This window comes from Ursus maritimus, unplaced genomic scaffold (assembly GCF_017311325.1).
Source record: "Ursus maritimus isolate PB19 unplaced genomic scaffold, ASM1731132v1 scaffold_1, whole genome shotgun sequence".
Classification (NCBI taxonomy): domain Eukaryota; kingdom Metazoa; phylum Chordata; class Mammalia; order Carnivora; family Ursidae; genus Ursus; species Ursus maritimus.
In genome coordinates, this window is record NW_024423343.1 from 13,562,991 (window position 1) to 13,581,624 (window position 18,634).

The 18,634-nt window shown below is 39.3% G+C and overlaps 1 protein-coding gene across 5 annotated transcripts in view; it reads left to right on the forward strand.

Moving 5' to 3' along the window:
* The window catches only part of DOCK10 (dedicator of cytokinesis 10), a 262,401-nt gene that overhangs the window by 161,330 nt on the left and 82,437 nt on the right, over positions 1 to 18,634 (forward strand). For all 5 annotated transcript variants that reach the window (XM_040639806.1, XM_040639813.1, XM_040639809.1 and 2 more), the window contains exons 8-14: positions 2,514 to 2,697; positions 3,980 to 4,065; positions 4,340 to 4,423; positions 4,547 to 4,702; positions 15,120 to 15,341; positions 15,515 to 15,637; positions 17,015 to 17,097. In XM_040639806.1, the coding sequence (XP_040495740.1) occupies positions 2,514 to 2,697; positions 3,980 to 4,065; positions 4,340 to 4,423; positions 4,547 to 4,702; positions 15,120 to 15,341; positions 15,515 to 15,637; positions 17,015 to 17,097 (938 nt within the window). The remainder of the gene's footprint in view (positions 1 to 2,513; positions 2,698 to 3,979; positions 4,066 to 4,339; positions 4,424 to 4,546; positions 4,703 to 15,119; positions 15,342 to 15,514; positions 15,638 to 17,014; positions 17,098 to 18,634) is intronic.

Here is an 18,634-nt window from a genome sequence, read left to right on the forward strand (position 1 = left end):
AACATAATAGACACCACTTTATGAATGAATGCTGTCACTGCGCTGAGCACTGAGGATAACCAGCCAGCCTCTGCCCTTCTCCAGCTCATAGACTATGAAAAGAGCCAGCCAGTGAGTGAGTCATTAAACGGCAAAGAAATAATAATACTTGACAATAATACAAAAGTATGGGCTGGAGCCAAGAGCTTGTCCTTGGAAGAATCTAGAAAGTGGAATTGAAGCTATGAAGTTCGACAGTGAGAATCACTGCTATTTTTTTAGCTCATTCTTTCTCCTTCAGTGCCTGAATTTTATTTTTTCTTGAAGCGTATGTGTTCCCCCTGTTTATTCTCGGCACTGAGAGTATGCATGACATCCCAGGCCATGACCATCCCTTTGGTATGGGACTGTGCCAAAGAGGGGGCAAGGAAGGAGAAGAGCATCTTTGCTCCTGGGTGACCTCAGTGGGTGTTAGAGCACATAGAGGTCATTTCCCTTCTCAGCCACTTGCTACCTGCGGAATCCCAAACACATTTTAATTTATCTCCCCAAGCCTCCATGTCATTATATGTTAAATGGAATAACACAATTTGTCTCACAGAGTTGTTATGGGATTAAGTGGAATAATGGCTGTGGATGCTCAGCATGGTACCTGGCTTCCAGATGACAAGTGTTTAGTAAGTGTCGTATTTGTGGTGTAATCATGATACTGTGGAAGTGGAAAGGAACAAGCTATTTTAGGATAGTCTCTGAGAACATCACAAAGAAGATATTAACAGGAGGATATTAAAAATTATTTTTTTCTTGCCGCCAAGAATAGCAATCCCATTGTCAAAAAGAATTTCATACTTCGATATTTAGCCACAATCTCACACTATAGTGATACTCTCATCTTACAGTTCTTTTCCTATTTATATTTTACTTGGTTATCTTAAGTACATAGGCTTCGCTCAGTTATAATTGGGTGCCCTGATGGCTTCCTAGCAGTACGGGTAAGAGTTGATTACCTGTATCAGAGCTACCCGAGAGTGAATTAGAGATGGAATATAAAAGTGTTCTAATAATTTGCTCTTGTATTGCCTCTGCTCACAGTGGGCTTCTCCCCTATTGGAATAGTTGACTCTCTTGATGGATTTCAACTTGGATATCCCTTCCATGGAAGACCAGTCTGAAGTAGCTACTCAGACCCTGAGTCCATATTCATTCTCTGCACAGCACAAAATCTCTGTTTTCCAGTAGTTTGTTTATTCCTTCAGTCTTTTGTTCATTCACTATTCCCTACAAATGTCAGTTCCCTAAGAATAGGAACCAAACCTATTCCCTTATAAAAGGTGACTGTTTTGAACCCACTGGTCCTGAGCCCGTCTGTGCACAGTGCAGGGCATAATGGTGAGCAGAACAGGCCCAGTCCTCCTAGAGGCGGCCATGAGGGAGACACATGTTGGTCAAAGCAAACAAATGAAAATGAATAAGTATATCATTTCAAATTGTGGTAAGTGCCCTGAAAGACAAGAACCTTGTCCTAATTGAGGAATTGGGGAAGGTTTACTTGAGCAAGTATAACTTCAGTTGAGATCTGAACAGTGACGACGAGTCCCCTAAGTAGATGGGGGCAAACATGGTGCTGATTGTGTGCAAGCAAGTGCTTGGGGGAGGGGCCGCTTTAGGCCTTGTGACAGCAACACAGCTTGTGATGGGAGCACATTCAGGAATGAGAGCAAAGTCTTATGGGTTTGATCCAAAAGGCAAAGAAGAGATGTGAGGTTAGAGAAAAATCTGGAGGTTGATGGAAAAGCCAGAGCCACAGAAAGGAATGGGGTGCCCTTCCATGTGGATGTAATGTTCTTTAAAGCCATTGGACCAGATGAGAGAGAAAGGAGTCTAAGGCAGAGCCAAGGTTAGCATTAGAGGTCACCAAGATAAGGAAGAGCCAGTAGAGATGACTGAAAAGTGGTGGCCAGTGAAGAAGAAAGAAAACCAGAATCGAGTGTGATCATGGAAACCAGACACAGATGGATTTCACAAAGGAGGAAGTGGCCACCATGTTAATTCTACTGAAAAGTCAAGGAAGAAACAAAGAAGAAAACGTCTCTTGGGTAATAGAGCAGCATAGAGTTTGTTAGTGACCATGACAAGTGTTGCCCTGGGGTGTGACAGGGCCAGAAGTCCAACTGGAGTGACTAGTGGACAGAACGCAGGTTGAGAAAGTGAAGGTAGCGACTCAAATGAACTCTCTGAAGAAGTTTAGAGTATATTCGCACAGGTACCTGAAGACGAAATCTTTGAGCCACCATGCTCCTCCAATCAACAAAAACCTACACAAAATATCAATTCGTACAAAAAGCCTTGAAAGAAACCAAGCAGAACAATTCATACCCATCCAAAGTTTTCTCTTGTTCGGACCGATCTTTATGTTACTCTCCTGTATGGAAACACTTTGGGAGTGCAAGCAACACCATAGAAAATGTCTCAAGCTCTCTAAGACTTATTATTTGATGGGTTTTTTTCTTTCATTCATTCTTTTTATACCCCAGAATAACAGACTAAGAAAATACGCCTTTGAATTGAAAATGAATGACCTAACCTACTTTGTGCTGGCGGCGGAAACAGAGTCAGATATGGATGAATGGATCCACACCCTCAACCGCATCCTGCAGATCAGTCCCGAGGGGCCCTCCCAGGGGAGGAGGAGCACGGAGCTGGCAGATCTGGGGCTGGGTGAGAGCATGCACGCCCACTTCCCTTCCTTTGCCAAGTGTGACCTCTGTACTGGGTCCATTTAAACTCCTAGTAACTATGGTAGCTGCCAGGTCTGGCTCATCCATCCCTGAGCTATTTGCTCCAGAAAATCACCCCTGAATCTTGACTTTCACTGAACAGTGAGGGTTGCCATACATAGGTGTGATTTTGAGTTTACTGGCAATGATTTGAGGATGGAAGTCATTTGTCAGCAGTACTAAAAATGTACCCATGTCGGATGGGAGGTTACCTTAGATGGGGTAGTTGTGTTTCATAGCCTTTCATTTAATTTAATTAATTAAGATGGCATTATATAAAGAAAAATATGCATTACTTCCTTGTAGTTGAAAGATTACCTTTCAAAAAAAGAGGAAGGAAGGTATCTTTCATGTATGCTTTCTGGCCATACTGAGATCAGCTTATACGTGAAAGTTCCATAAATTTTGCACAATATTCAAGATCATTATAAGATAAAAAATTTTCCTTTTTCCCATCCTTATTACCTCATAAGATTCTAATTCATTCTAGGCAAAGAGAAGAGAGCAGGAGGGGAAAGGACAGGTGATGAGAAAGGTAGAAAAACAGGTCTATAACCATGACATAGACATGTGACATGTGAAAGATGTTCAGAGTTGGTGGCCCCTCCCAAAGGAAAACTATTTTAAGACCTTTTACCCAGCACCATGGGACATTAGAAACCAGAGTCTCTAAATTCTAGTAGTCCAAATATCATATGCCATCAAGTGAAAGAGGCATGGGGTCACGAGGAAGAAAACTGTGGTTGACTTAACTACCATACACCGTGGTAGGTGTTTTACATTCATGACCTACTTAATAATGATCAACGTGAACATTAATGTTTACAGAGTTTTAGAGAGTTTAACTAACTGAAGCTAGAGTGCGCGTTTGAAATTGATGGCCCGAGAGTCAGAATTATCAAAAATATATTCACTTGTAAGAAAACTTTAGTATGCATTGATGAATTAAGTCATGACGACCCCAGGTATAAAGGTAGTATTAGAAGGGTCAAGAGTTCTTATGAGCTCAGGATGGTGTCATGGATGGAATCCCAAAATGACCATTAGGAGGTCTGATTTCCAGGCCCAGGTCTTGTAACAATGTGGAGTCCTAGAACCAGGGTACAATGAGTGTATCTACTCACCAATATCCACCCTGCATCCATTTTTGATATGTCACAGCCTAGAGAAATGTGTGATTTCTAAGTATTTCTTAGTAATCTCTCTTGGTGTATCTTTTCAAGATCCGCTGGATAATTCTATGACTTGTGAATGCACGCCAGAGGAAACAGAGTCTTCAGAGAACAGCCTACACCCAGACTTCACAAAAGTAATAAAGCTGACATTTTGCTATGCAAATAAATTTGAATTACTTATTAGTTATTGCTTTCATGGAAAAGATGGAAATGCTGTATTTTAAGATTTAGACTAAGATAAACAGCACTTAAAAATAAAAGCATGTTTGGATAAGATTTGCTGAGTGTTCATGGAGGATATTAAAGCAGTGATAATACTAAGGAGCAACTTCTTGGCCATATGGATGGGGCCGGGCTGTAAGTATCTGGAAACTTCGCTACCAAGAGCTAACACAGTTTTCTCTGTAGTACCTCACAGAAACTGAAGAGACTGTCAAAACAACTCGAAATATGGAGAGGCTAAATCTGTTCTCGCTGGATCCAGACATAGATGTAAGTTGGAATTCTTTCTAAGCAGACGTGAACTTGATCCACACAATTGCGGTTTATGATTTAAAATTCCTTTTTTTAGGATGGGTGTTTGTTGAGAAAGGCTTTCAATGTTTTTTTTTTTAGACCTTGAAACTTCAGAAAAAGGACCTTTTAGAACTCGACTCTGTGATCAAACCGTTTGAAGAAAAAGCTGCCAAGAGAATCATAATCATTTGTAAAGCTCTCAACTTAAATCTTCAGGGATGTGTTACGGAGAATGAGAATGATCCGATAACGAATGTAAGTTTCCTTCTGTTATATCCTGTACAGATCAGCCAACACCACACCCCCCGCTGGCCAAAATCTTTTCTATTGCTGATCATTCCAGGCACTGAGTTCACACCCTCTAGTCTCCGAGGGAGTATGAATGACAGCATTTTCCACATCACAAAAATGCACAATTCTGAAGTGGAATGGTGAATATATTGCCATAAAATGTTCCTCTTACCTTAAAGAAGAAGCATCAAAGGGGCTCTATTCTAGGGTCCTTTCCATTAAATCACGCAGTGGTTCACAGTTTCCTGAGATATGGTTTGTGTCTTATTGATGGTACAGTTTCCTGAGATATGGTTTGTGTCTTATTGATGGTACTTATTGATGGTATTGATGGCTTTTAAATCAAGTTTCTTATTTTAGTATTTATATGTTTATTTGAATGTACATTAAAGACTAGGTTTTTTAAAAATTTTTTATTATGATTAGTTAGTCATCATACAGTACATCATCAATTTTTGATGTAGTGTTCCATGATTCATTGTTTGCCCGTAACACCCAGTGCTCCATGCAATACGTGCCCTCCTTAATACCCATCACCAGCCTATCCCCATCCTTCACTTCCCTCCCCTCTGAAGCCCTCAGTTTGTTTCCCAGAGTCCATAGTCTCTCGTGGTTCATTCCTGCTTCTGTTTACCCCTCCTTCATTCTTCCTTTCCTTCTCCTCCTACCTATCTTCCTGCTGTTTCTTATGTTCCATAAATGAGTGAAACCATATGATAATTGTCTTTCTCTGCTTGACTTGTTTCACTTAGCATAATCTCGTCCAGTCCCATCCATGTTGCTGCAAATGTTGGGTAATCGTTCTTTCTGATGGCTGAGTAATATTCCATTGTATATATGGACCACAACTTCTTAATCCAGTCATCTGTTGAAGGGCATCTCAGCTCCTTCCACGATTTAGCTATTATGGACAATGCTGCTATGAACATTGGGGTGCATATGGCCCTTCTCTTCACTACGTCTGTATCTTTGGGGTAAACACCCAGTAGTGCAATGGCTGGGTCATAGGGTAGCTCTATTTTTAACTTTTTGAGGTACCTTCACACTGTTTTCCAAAGTGGCTATACCAACTAGCATTCCCACCAACAATGTAAGAGGGTTCCCCTTTCTCCACATCCTCTCCAACATTTGTTGTTTCTTGCTTTGTCCATTTTTGCCATTCTAACTGGTGTAAGGTGATATCTCAGTGTGCTTTTGATTTGAATTTCCCTGATGGCTAATGATTTTGAACATTTTTTCATGTGTCTGTTAGCCATTTGTATGTCTTCATTGGAAAAGTGTCTGTTCACATCTTCTGCCCATTTTTGGTTTGATTATTTGTTTCTTGTGTATTGAGTTTGAGAAGTTCTTTGTAGATCTTGGATACAAGTCTTTTATCTGTAGTGACATTTGCAAATATCTTCTCCCATTATGTGGGCTACCTCTTTGTTTTGTTGACTGTTTCCTTGGCTGTGCAGAAACTTTTTATCTTGATGAAGTCCCACAAGTTCATTTTTTCTTTTGTTTCTCTTGCCTTTGGAGATGTGTCATGAAAGAAATTGCTGTGGCCGATGTCAAAGAGGTTACAGCCTATGTTCTCCTCTATGATTTTGATGGATTCCTGTCTCACATCGAGGTCTTTCATCCATTTGGAGTTTATCTTTGTGTATGGTGTAAGAGAGTGGTCAAGTTTCATTCTTTTGCATATAGCTGTCCAATTTTCCCAGCACCATTTATTGAAGAGACTGTCTTTTTTCCACTGGGTGTTTTTTCCTGCTTTGTCAAAGATTAGTTGACCATAGAGCCAAGGGTCCATTTCTGGAGTCTCTATTCTGTTCCGTTGGACTATGTGTTTATTTTTGTGCCAGTACCATGCTGTCTTGATGATCACAGCTTTGTAGTATAGCTTGAAATCAGGCAATGTGATGCCCCCAGCTTTGTTTTTCCTTCTCAACATTTCCTTGGAGATTCGGGGTCTTTTCTGGTTCCACACAAATTTTAGGATCGTTTGTTTCAGCTCTTTGAAAAATGTCATTGGTATTTTGATAGGGATGGCATTGAAAGTGTAGATTGCTCTAGGTAGCATAGACATTTTAACTATGTTTATTCTTCCGATCCATGAGCATGGAATGTTTTTCCATCTTTTTGTGTCTTCTTCAATGTCTTTCATCAGTGTTCTGTAGTTTCTAGAATATAGATCCTTTACATCTCTGGTTAATTCTGAGATATTGTATGATTTTTGGTGTTATTGTAAATGGAATCAATTCCCTAATTTCTTTCTTCAGTCTCGTTGTTTGTGTATAGAAATGCAACTGATTTCTGAGCATTTATTTTGTATCCTGCCACATTACTGAATTGTTCTTTGAGTTTTAGTAACTTGGGGTGGAGTCTTTTGGGTTTTCCATATAGAGTATCATGTCATCTGCAAAGAGAGAGAGTTTGACTTCTTCTTTGCTGATTTGAATACCTTTTATTCCTTTTTGTTGTCTGATTGCTGTTGCAAGGACTTCTAGTACTATGTTGAACAGTTATGGTGAGAGTGGGCATCCTTGTTGTGTTCCTGATCTTAAGGGAAAGGCTTCCAGCTTTTCCCCATTGAGAATGATATTCGCTGTAGGCTTTTCATGAAATTGAGGAATGTACCCTCTATCCCTATACTCTGAAGGGTTTTAATCAGGAAAGGATGCTGTATTTTGTCAAATGCTTTTTCTGCATCAATTGAAAGTATCATATGGTTTTTGCCTCTTCTCTTGTTAATGTGATCTATCACACTGATTGATTTGCGAATGTTGAACCACCCTTGCATCCCAGGGATGAATCCCACTTGGTCGTGATGGATAATCTTTTTAACGTACTGTTGGATCCTATTAGCTAGGATCTTGTTGAGAATTTTGGCATCCATATTCATCAGGGATATCGGTCTGTAATTCTCCTTTTTGATGGAGTCTTTGCCTGGTTTGGGGATCAAGGTAATACTGGCCTCATAGAATGAGTTTGGTAGTTTTCCTTCTGTTTCTATTTTTTGAAACAGCTTCAGGAGAATAGGTATTATTTCTTCTTTGATTGTTTGGTAGAATTCCCCAGGGAATCCGTCAGGCCCTGGACTCTTGTTTTTGGGGAGGTTTTTGATCACTGCTCAATCTCTTCATAATTAATTGGTCTGTTTAAATAATCAATTTCTTCCTGCTTCAGACTTGGTAGTTTATAGGTTTCCAGGAAGGCATCCATTTCTTCCAGGTTGTTTAATTTATTGGCATATAGTTGTTGATAATAGATTCTAATGATTGTTTCTCTTTCCTTGGTGTTGGTCGTGATCCCTCCCCTTTCATTCATCATTTTATTAATTTGGGTCCTTTAACTATTCTTTTGAATAAGTCTGGCCAGTGGCTTATCGATCTTATTTATCATTAAAGACTAGTTTAAACCAACAAGGTAACGTGGTGATTTCATAGCCATTACTGCTGAAGACCAGGCCACATAGTGAATCAAGTAAAACAATATTAGATAAACCTTAAGTAATAGTAGAGATGGTACATGGAAATGGGAGGAAAAAGGTGCTTCATTGATATTTGGGAACCACCACAGTGCTCATTATATCAACACAGATTCCTTTTCCTACTAAGTGAGCTGTCTTGAGAGTTCTGAGGAGTCTAGGGGACAGTTCTATACCAGTCGTAGCTGTATTTGTGGGAAGGGGGCATTTTGTGAGCATAAACATTATTAAAAGTTGAACTATAAAGAAGAAAATTGGGGCACCTGGGTGGCTCAGTCAGTTAAGTGTCTGATCCTTGGTTTCAGCTCAGGTTGTGATCTCAGGGTCATGATCTCAAGGTCATGAGATGGAGCCCCGCATCAGGCTCCACACTCAGCAAGAGGTCTGCTTAGGGATTCGCTCCTTCTCCCTGTGCCCCTGCCCCTGCTCACATGCACGTGTTCTTTCTCTTGCTCTCTCTCTCAAATAAATAAATAAATCTTAAAAAAAGAAGAAGAAAATAAAAATCACACTTAATCCTACCATCAGTAAAAATCAGTGCTATTTATTGGCATGTTCCCTTTCATCATTTTTTAATGCATTCCACTCTAATTTTTAATAAATCATCCCTTACGTGTCGTCTTTTGCCTTAAGGAAGAAAACGTATTTCTAGATCCATGATATAAGCTACATTTGCTTTTAGAAGACAGAACAGTAACAAGGGTTCTTTACAAACTGAGCACACGCAATCCCGTGCACATCTCTGTGATATAGGAGGCTTGTTAGTTGTGACAGTGAGTGGCAGGCAGGAAGGATGGACTCTTCCAGAAGACTTTTCATACCTCCTGCCCTTGGGTCTGTAGGCGCCACACCAATCCTCTGAGCCCCCTTTCCCCTGTAGTAGCGGGATAATGGTACATGCTGTGGACCTCAGATTTAGTGAGGAGAACCAAAGGACCTGTGCCTCTCTTGTGTCAGAATGCCTGACCTTCTCCTCAACGAGTCCTGCCATGCTGGGCAAGTGGCTTGCCCTCACCCTCCTCTTCTGTAAACAGGATAGTAATAGCAGTAACTATTTCAAATGATTATTGTGAGAATTAAATGAAGTAACATATGGAAAGAACTTAGATAATGCTTGGTGCACAGTAAGCAATGATTACCTACTAACTGTTATTTCAATATGTGGGAAATGACTTAAAAATTTGTGACTATTATGCAGCCAATGTATTGGTGTTTGCAGTGTTGTGTGTGAGAATCTTGTTGACAAGTAAGCTAAAATCAAAAGATGTCACCAGTAAGAATCTTCCCCCAGCATGAAACTTTCTCCTATTTTATAACTGTAATCATGCACTAGGTGTGTGAGTAAGTATGATCACGCTGGAGGTCACGTTTATTCATTTCTCAGCCAATACTTAATCAGTGCACCCCCGGGAGCCAAACTTGTTCTAGGTACTGGGGGAACAGTGGGGAATAAGATAACAAGCCCCCTGCCCTCTTGAAGTTTGAGTCTCTTTGGAAAGAACGAAGAGTACATTAAAAAAAAAAAAAGACAAGTAAATTAACACGATAATCACGCCTTGTTCACAATTCTTTAAAATGAGTCAGTATGACAGATGTGGTACAGAGGAACTGGGAGACAGGTTATTCTGGGCTGGGTGGTCATAGGAGGCCTCTCTCAGGAGGTGACAGTTGAATAGAGACCTAAAGGGGGAGAAGGATAAAAGGTCAGGTCAAGGGAAAATATTCTAGGCAGAAGAAAGAGCAGGTGGGACTACCCCAAAACAACTAAGTCTTAGCAAGTTCTAGAAACAGGAAGCAGGTATGGAGGGGAAGGGCAGACCTAGACGATATGGGAGGAACAGTACGAGGTAAAATAATGTAAGGTACAGGCTGCAGTAAAGAGTTTGGATTTTTCCTGAGTGGAGGAGTGATTTAAAACACTTTCAAATGGTGTGGTTCAATTTCTGTTTTTTGAAGATCCCATCAGGGAAAAAAAAAATGGATTGGAGGAAACAAGAGTCGACCAGGGAGAGTAGATAGGAGGCTACCATCATAGTTCATTGCACTGTTTAGACTAGGACAGGCAAGGAAGAAGGAGAGAAATGAATGGATTTGACTGATGTTGGGTGAATTGAATGGACAGGTTTCTCTGATCCATTGGATATACAGGATAAGGGGAGGGAATATTTCAAGGATGAGTCTCTGGTTTTTGCTTTGAACACTTCTCTGCATGACGGTGCCATTTACTAAGAATACAAGACTAGATGAAGAGCAGATTTGGGGGATATCGGCCAAGAATTCTATTATGGGCATGTTAAGTTCGATAGGCCTACTAGATATCCAGAGATGTCCACTGGGCAGATTCCGATACAAGTCTGGAACTTGAGGGTGTGGCAGTGAATGAGACATAAACTTAGAAGTCTGGGCCAGACGGTGACCTGGAGGGACATATTTGGGAATTTCTGTATGCATAGGAAAAGGAACAGAAAACAAATATTCGACAGATGAATAGAGGAGTGACCCAAGACGTATAAGAAGGTATGGCCATTGAAATAGAGATAAACCAGAAAAGAGTGGGTCCTAATGCCAAGAAAGAATGTGTCAGCTGTGTGGAATGGGCTGAGGAGCTGAGAGCAACAGCAAGCCAGAGAAGAGCCCAGCAGCTGTGGCCACATGGAGGATGCGGGGGACTATAGCAAGAGAAATTTCCATGGAGCAAAAGGGTTAGGAGGAGCGATCAGAACATACTTTCATTCAGGATTAAAATTTTAAAAACAAAAGAAAACAAAACAGAAAAGACTAGAAACTTGCTTCTTGAAACTACTTGGATATATCAGGGAAATGTAACCCAAATCCTACTGGCACTTAACCGTCCTGCTAAATAAAAATAATTTTTTTTCTTTTTTCTTTTTTTTTCTTTTCTTTTCTTTATTTTTTATTTTTTATCTATTTTTTTTTTTGACTAGACACAACCTTAAGTGTGATTAAAAAATCCAGTTTAGAAACTAAAACTCAAAAGATAATAGGCTTTTCTGTCCAGTGCGGGGCAAATGACTCCTTCCACATGGATTCCTTTCTTTGTAATAAAAGTCATATTCAGAAGTTTAATGTTTGTATTTGGGCCAGTCTCACCAAGCACGAGAACATGCCCAAGTTCAGAACCCAGCGTCCGTATGCCCGTGTATGTCTGAAAATTCACAGGGACAAGTTGATTTGAGGTGCTTTAAATGCCCATATTGTTTTTAATTTATTTTAAATTAAAAAAAAATAGAAAAAGACTTTGAAAAATAATTCATCATGCTTATAAACAGTAAGACAAAAAACTAATAAAATAGTCTCACCTAAACTCGACAGTAATTTTTTATGCAATGGCGTTGTCTTTAAAAATTTGTATATTATTCAGTGACACTCTTTTGTTAATGTGGCTGTTTTTAAACTCATCATTTTTAATTCTGTGAGCATACTTTTCAATTAATCGAAACATTTCTCCAGGTTACCGAAGAAGCAGCTCTTCTATTTAATGAATGAGCTTCTAAAAAGACTCCCTCAAAGAACTTTTCCAGGATGAGGAAAAAATATTTGACAGCATGTAATCTTTTAGTCAGTCCGTTGAAAACCAAATTCAAGTTGATGGTTTTCTAGTATAAAATATTTCTTTGAAAATAGCAATTGATTCCAAAAATCTGAACAAATAAAGCAGAGTTACTTTAAGATTTTATGTCCTTGATTCTTTTAAGAAAATACAGAATTCTAAACATAAGACGCCTATGACTTAATTTGTTAGGCTTTCAACTGCCGGATTAAACAAATCCTTATTGAAAAGCCAGTGATTCAAAAAGTAAGATTTGACATTTAAGTTGAACAGGTGGATTGGAAGAAATAAATGAATCACCATATAAACTTTAATTTCTGATGGATTATCAAAGTAGGTAATTTATTTCCATTCACCAAGCAGAAATGAAAATCAAAATGCCCCAATTCATGAAAAATAATAGGACTTTTTTTACTTTGACCTTCAACGTGTTTTGAGCTCCTACCTGAGTTATTTTCATGTAATTTTTGCATTTTCAACTCTTGGCAGACGACCACTACTACAAACCACAAGTTTTTCTAAACTAAATTAAATTGGAAAAAATATAAAACTTTTACTTTTTAATTGTCTTATTTTTAAATAATTTATTGAATTTTATTTTTTATGTGTAGTTCTAACAGTAGGGGAAGTACTTCTAATATTAAGGAATTACACTAATAACCCTGTTATAAACTAGCCATATTATTATGTTTCAAAGCACATGAGGGGAGCGCCTGGGTGGTTCAGTCGTTAAGCATCTGCCTTTGGTTCAGGGCCTGATCCCGGAGTCCTGGGATTGAGCTCCACATCAGGCTCCTCCACTGGGAGCCTGCTTCTTCCTCTCCCACTCCCCCTGCTTGTGTTCCCTCTCTCGCTGACTGTCTCTCTCTGTCAAACAAATAAATAAAATCTTAAAAAAAAAAAAAGCACATGAGAAAACTATTAAACATTCAGTACAGTCTACAGCATGAGTGAGTCTGTACAATGATGAACATAATGTGATTTTTGTATATAATGTTTGTCCACAGGACACATGCTGGTAGGCATCCATTCAAAATTAAGTAGCATAAACAAAAACAAAAATGTTTTTTGTAAGCATATTCCATTTTTAGAAGCTTGTAGTTAATTATATGTAATTACATCTATTTGCATGTTTATAATTATATATTTATATATGTACATATGTATAATATGTATGTAATTACACATGCATATATTTATTTATTTCAGTCCTTTTTCATTTAATTTCTGTTGCATTTAGTGGTTTTCTAAAGTTGAAAATTCCTTCTTTCTTGAATCTTTCTTCTTCGGTTTCTGTGATACTCTGGCTGCATGAAAATTGTCATTTGTATTCTTTAAATTTCTCTCCACTCCCCAGTCTCCTTTATAAAGTGCTTTCCCTTCTCCATCTCTATCCTTTGCATGCTGAAATTTCCCAGAATGCCATTCAGATTCTCTTTTCTTTATCTCATGGCTTAGACAGGAGCCCACATACAAAACTCCCCAACCCAGTTTCCTTGGCTGAGCTCAAAACTATCTCCAACTGTGATTGGAATGTCCTATAGATGCCTCTGTATGAACCATCCAGAACTCACCTCTGTATCTTTATCGTATATATTACTGAATGACATTGACATCTGCTTAATTTGTTACATACCCAAACCTAGGACTTCTCTTTTATGCATGTGTGCCCCTGTGAGCACCTGTCTCCAACCAACCAGGCACCTAGTGGACTTCTGTGTCCTTCGGTTGTACCTCCTTAATGTTCCTCAAATGCATCTCCCATAAATGCATCCTTTCATGTTCTTTATGTTCTTTCATGGCTTTATGGCTTTGCACGTGTTACTCAACCGACCATAGACACCCCTTCTAACCACATCTTTACCTAATTTTTCCTTCTTTAAAAGTCAACCCAGGGGGCGCCTGGGTGGCTCAGTTGGTTAAGCATCTGCCTTCAGCTCAGGCCATAATCCTGGGTCCTGGGATCCAGTCCTGAGCCCCAAGGCAGGCTACCTGCTCAGTGGGGAGTTGGTTTCTCCCTCTTCTTTTGCTCCTCCCCCTCACTGCTTCTGTACGTACTCTCTCTCATTCTCTCAAATAAATAAATAAGATCTTTAAAAAAGAAAAACTCCATCAAGAAAGTTTCTCTTTCCTTCCCATCTTCCATTTTCTTCCCATTTTCTCTTTATTTCACCTCTTCCATTTCCTTCTTAGGATGGTGGAGGGGCAGTCAGGCAGAGCCTCAGAGCACACAAGAACTCTGGATGATGGGGGGCCGAAAGCCACGTGGAGGCACAGAAACTTTGCATTTGGCCTTGCCAGGATCTGGGGCACTGGGCGGGATGGTACAGAAGGGGTGATTAGAGAAGGTGGCTATGGTTGGGAGACTTGTTACTTTGAGCCAGTAAGTAAATTTATTGAACAAATAAGTAAATAGGCCAATGAAAACAAGAGCCAAGCTGTTTCACTATTGAAGGAAAGAATTACCTGAAATATGAATAGGGGAAAGGCTTGAAAGAAGCCTCTGGATTTGAATTGGAAATACAAGTTGCAACATGAACTTACGAGTTTTTAATAAATATTCACGTATAGATGGAGATAAAGAAATCATTGTAGATGCAAATGTCAGGTGTATGGACACGTACACACACATGTGTGTGTGTCTGTGTGTCTGTGTGTGTGGATGTGTGCATGTGTGTCCCAGTAACAATGAGCATAATGAGCACTGAGATCTTGGTTTCTAAATGTCACCCTCACAGAAAGGGATCAGGGCTAGATGGAGAAATGACTGGAGCATTGACAGTATAAGATGAGCCTAGAACATTTTGTGGACTGAAGAAGTGCCCTCCCCCGCCGAAATCACAGGAATCTACCAAAATACACAGGAGCTGCCTCTAGCCAAACTGGGACAATTTGAGCGTCACTAGAATGATAGTAAGAGATTGAAATCTGTTGAGTGAAATAGTAGTAATCTATGAGTCTACACTTGTATAAATAAATAAGTAAATAAATAAATAGGAAGGGAAAGCTCATCATTACAGTAGAATACCAACGAATACATGTAGAAAGAATGGTGGACTTAGAAAATCACCCTTGGTAGCCATCGTAGTGGTAGCTGATTCCAGTGGGAGTTACCAATGGTAGGTTAGGTTTGATGAGTATCAGGACATAGGGGTAATCTCGGAATATTTCTCCAAAGCTGCTAATCACTTACCACTTGATAGATATTATTGATACTAAAAATATTATATATGAATAGTAGTCATTTATCCACCGTTTTCTTAAATAATATACTAATGGGGCAACTGCAGGTGTAATGACTTTGTGTCAAAACCATCGGCTCTTTCTTTTTCCTGCAGATTGAGCCTTTTTTTGTGAGTGTGGCACTTTATGACCTCAGAGACGGCAGGAAGATTTCTGCAGATTTTCACGTGGATCTAAATCACACTGCTGTCAGGCAGATGCTCTCAGGGGCTTCCGTGGCTTTGGAAAACGGAAACATTGACACTGTCACTCCCAGACAATCAGAAGAACCTCACGTCAAAGGATTTCCAGAGGAATGGCTTAAATTTCCAAAGCAGGTTGCACTTTTGTTTACTTGTGATGGTGCCAAAAATGTCCATTTCGTTGTTCTTACGAAAAGATAGTTTCTGAAATAAAAATTCCTTAAAACTGTCCCTTAAAAAGGTGGAATTTTGTAAATGTCTTCAATATGCTTCCTTAGATGCTTATTGGCTGTTTTCTTTGTACATAGGCTATATTTTCTGTAAGCAATCCGCATTCTGAAATTGTTTTGGTGGCCAAAATCGAAAAAGTACTGATGGGGAACATTGCAAGTGGTGCTGAACCTTATATTAAGAACCCAGACTCCAACAAGGTAATGCATAATCTTTTCCATAAATAATTTCAATTGCTTTCAAGATCTAAAATCATGCTGTCTTGATGAGTTATCAAGCTTGGTAAAATGTAGGTCTTGAAATAGTCATTTCTTAGTGAAATGAATATCCATCAGGAAAATTTGAAAATCTGTATTCTTTGTTTATGTTTTTTACTGACTTCTGATAATCTATTAGTAGAAATAAATTTAAATGTGGACGAAGCTTTAACTCCAAGGAACAAAATATTAGCAATAATGAAAAGTTAGGATTAATCTGACTTAAAAACATGAATACATAGTTTACTGATGATGAACTAAGTGAAAAAGTAAGATAAATAATTTTATATCAAATTATACTAACACCTAAGTGAAGAAAGAGGAAATACCGAAGCTTCTTTGAATGGTGGGACACGGGAAATTTTTTCTTTTTTTTTAAACATGTTTTATTTAATTTTTTTAGAGAGTGAAAGGGCACATGAGCAGGGGGAGAGGGAGAGGGAGAGAGAATCTCCAGCGACTCCCACTGAGTGTGGAGCCTGACGCGGGCCTCGATCTCACTATTCTGAGATCACGACCTGAGCCAAAATCAGGAGTCAGAAGCTTAACTGATTGAACCACCCAGGCGCCCCTCTTCCTTTTCTTCTATAACCATATTTTCTTTAATAATCAAATGTTACTATTTAATATAAAATAAGTATTTAAAGTCTGTATTTTTCACACAAAGGAAATACATTGGGGAAAGAATGTCTAACCACCGAATTTGAGCAGGTGTAACCATTTAGGGCAGTGTTTAGCATATTTATGAGACTCAGGGTTTGGCAAACTACGACATGCGAGCCAGATCCACCTGCCACCTGTTTCTGTAAATAAAGTTTTATTTACACAGTCAGACTCATTCATTTATGGCTGGTCTATGGCTGCCTTCCTGCTAGAGAGGCAGAGAGGAGAAGCTGCAACAAAGACCATGTGGTCCACAAAGCCCAGTATATTTACTGTGACTCTTTGCAGAACAAGTTTGCCAACCATTGCCATCATGAATAAAAATAGAGGATAGCCTGTGAGTGCAAATTTGAAAACACTTTCCATTCAATGTTTGAAGGTCTTTCAAGTCTGAAAAAAAGAGAAAAAAGTTGACATTCCAAGACAAGGGTATTTTTTATATTTGAAATTTGCAGAGTGAAAATTCCAGAACACAATACAGTAGGTCCAACCCAGAGGATAGCGTTTGGCTCTTTACAAGACAGAGTCTGCAGGCGAGTGAGGCAGAATTGCAGAGTTTCAATATAAGATAAATATGGAAAAGTATGTATTAGTATTTTACTTGGACAGTTTGTAAAGAGGTGTTCTAAACAATATTTTTCTGTATTTTTTCCTCAGTATGCACAAAAGATACTGAAATCCAACAGGCAGTTCTTCAGCAAGTTGGGAAAGTACCGCATGCCCTTTGCTTGGGCGGTAAGGTAGGTTGACAGCTACAATCAGCAGAATAGTGATGCATTTATAGTCTGCATTGGAAGCTTCAGTTTGAGCACCTCTCTGTTACCTGGTATTTTTTTTTAAGATTTATTTATTTATTTTAGAGAGAGAACGTGCGCTTGCACAAGCACGGGAAGGGGCCGAGGGAGAAGGGTGAGAGAGAGAGAGAAGTAGACTCCTCGCTGAGTGCAGAGCCTGATGCAGGACTCGAACTCACAACCTTGAGATCATGACCTGAGCCAAAATCAAGAGGCCGAGGTTTAACAGACCGAACCACCCAGGCACCACCCCCCAGTATTTGTAATATAGCAACACCTAGAAGAACATTAATGTGGTCATCTTTAGAAACACTCAGTGCTCCCCAGAAACATGTGTTTTACAAGACAATTTAGCAAGACAGCTTATAATAGATTGAAGCTATGAGTTGAGTACATGTGTGTGCATGACTAGATATGCTATGGCTTCTTGGTAGGATCAAAGTCATAACTTGTTTATGATGCATCTGTAGTTTAATAAACGCTTGACGTTTTATCTGTCCTGAGAATTTGGTGTGCATAAAATTCAGATGGAAGCACTGTGATTTCTTATGCAGATGCATATTTTCATCTGTGTGCAGGGCACAGGCCTATAGATGGATGTCCAGATGAAACCACCAATTTGATCATCTAAACTCTGTTTGCTTTCGCTACTGATTAGCATAGCCAAATTTATCAGTACCAGTTCACCCTGATAGAAATGCTGAGTTATGGGGACACTGAGGGTAGGATCATCCTCCTGGACGTGTAAGCTCTGCATAAAGAACAAGATTTGCTATTTGGATCTGGTTAAAGATCAATTACTATTGTCCTCCTCAATCTCTTTGCCTCCTTATCGTGTAAGAATTTGTTTAAAGAGAATTCCACATATGAGTGAAATCATGTGATAATTGTCTTTCTCTGATGACTTATTTCATCTAGCATAGTACCAACAGAGGGTCGTAGGGGAAGGGAGGGAAAAATAAAACAAGATGAAATCAGAGAGGGAGACAAACCATAAGAGACTCTTGACTACAGGAAACAGGCTGAGGGTTGCTGGAAGCGGGGGTGGTGGGGGGATGGGGTAACTGGGTGATGGGCATAAGGAGGACACATGACGTGATGAGCACTGGGTGTTCTATGCAACTGAAGAATTACTGAACTCTACATCTGAAACTAATGATACACTATCTGTTAATTAATTGAATCTAAATAAAATAAGATTAAAAGAAAAGAAGAAAAGCCTGGCACAGACATAAGGAAGAAAGGTCAGCAACGCAGAAACCAAAAGAACTTCAAAAAGTTAATTAGTGCTACAAAGTAGGACAGCCTTGGGAGTACTCATTTGAGTATTGGTAACATTGTTCCAGTGGCTGTAGCTTTAAACTCCAGAGGGAGAATCTGTTACTTTGCCATTTTTCCGTCTCACAGTCCTGAGGACGAGCATAACCGGAGTGAATCCACCAATAATTGCTATCATTTTGAGGTTGTTCCTTGAAGTTGGAGA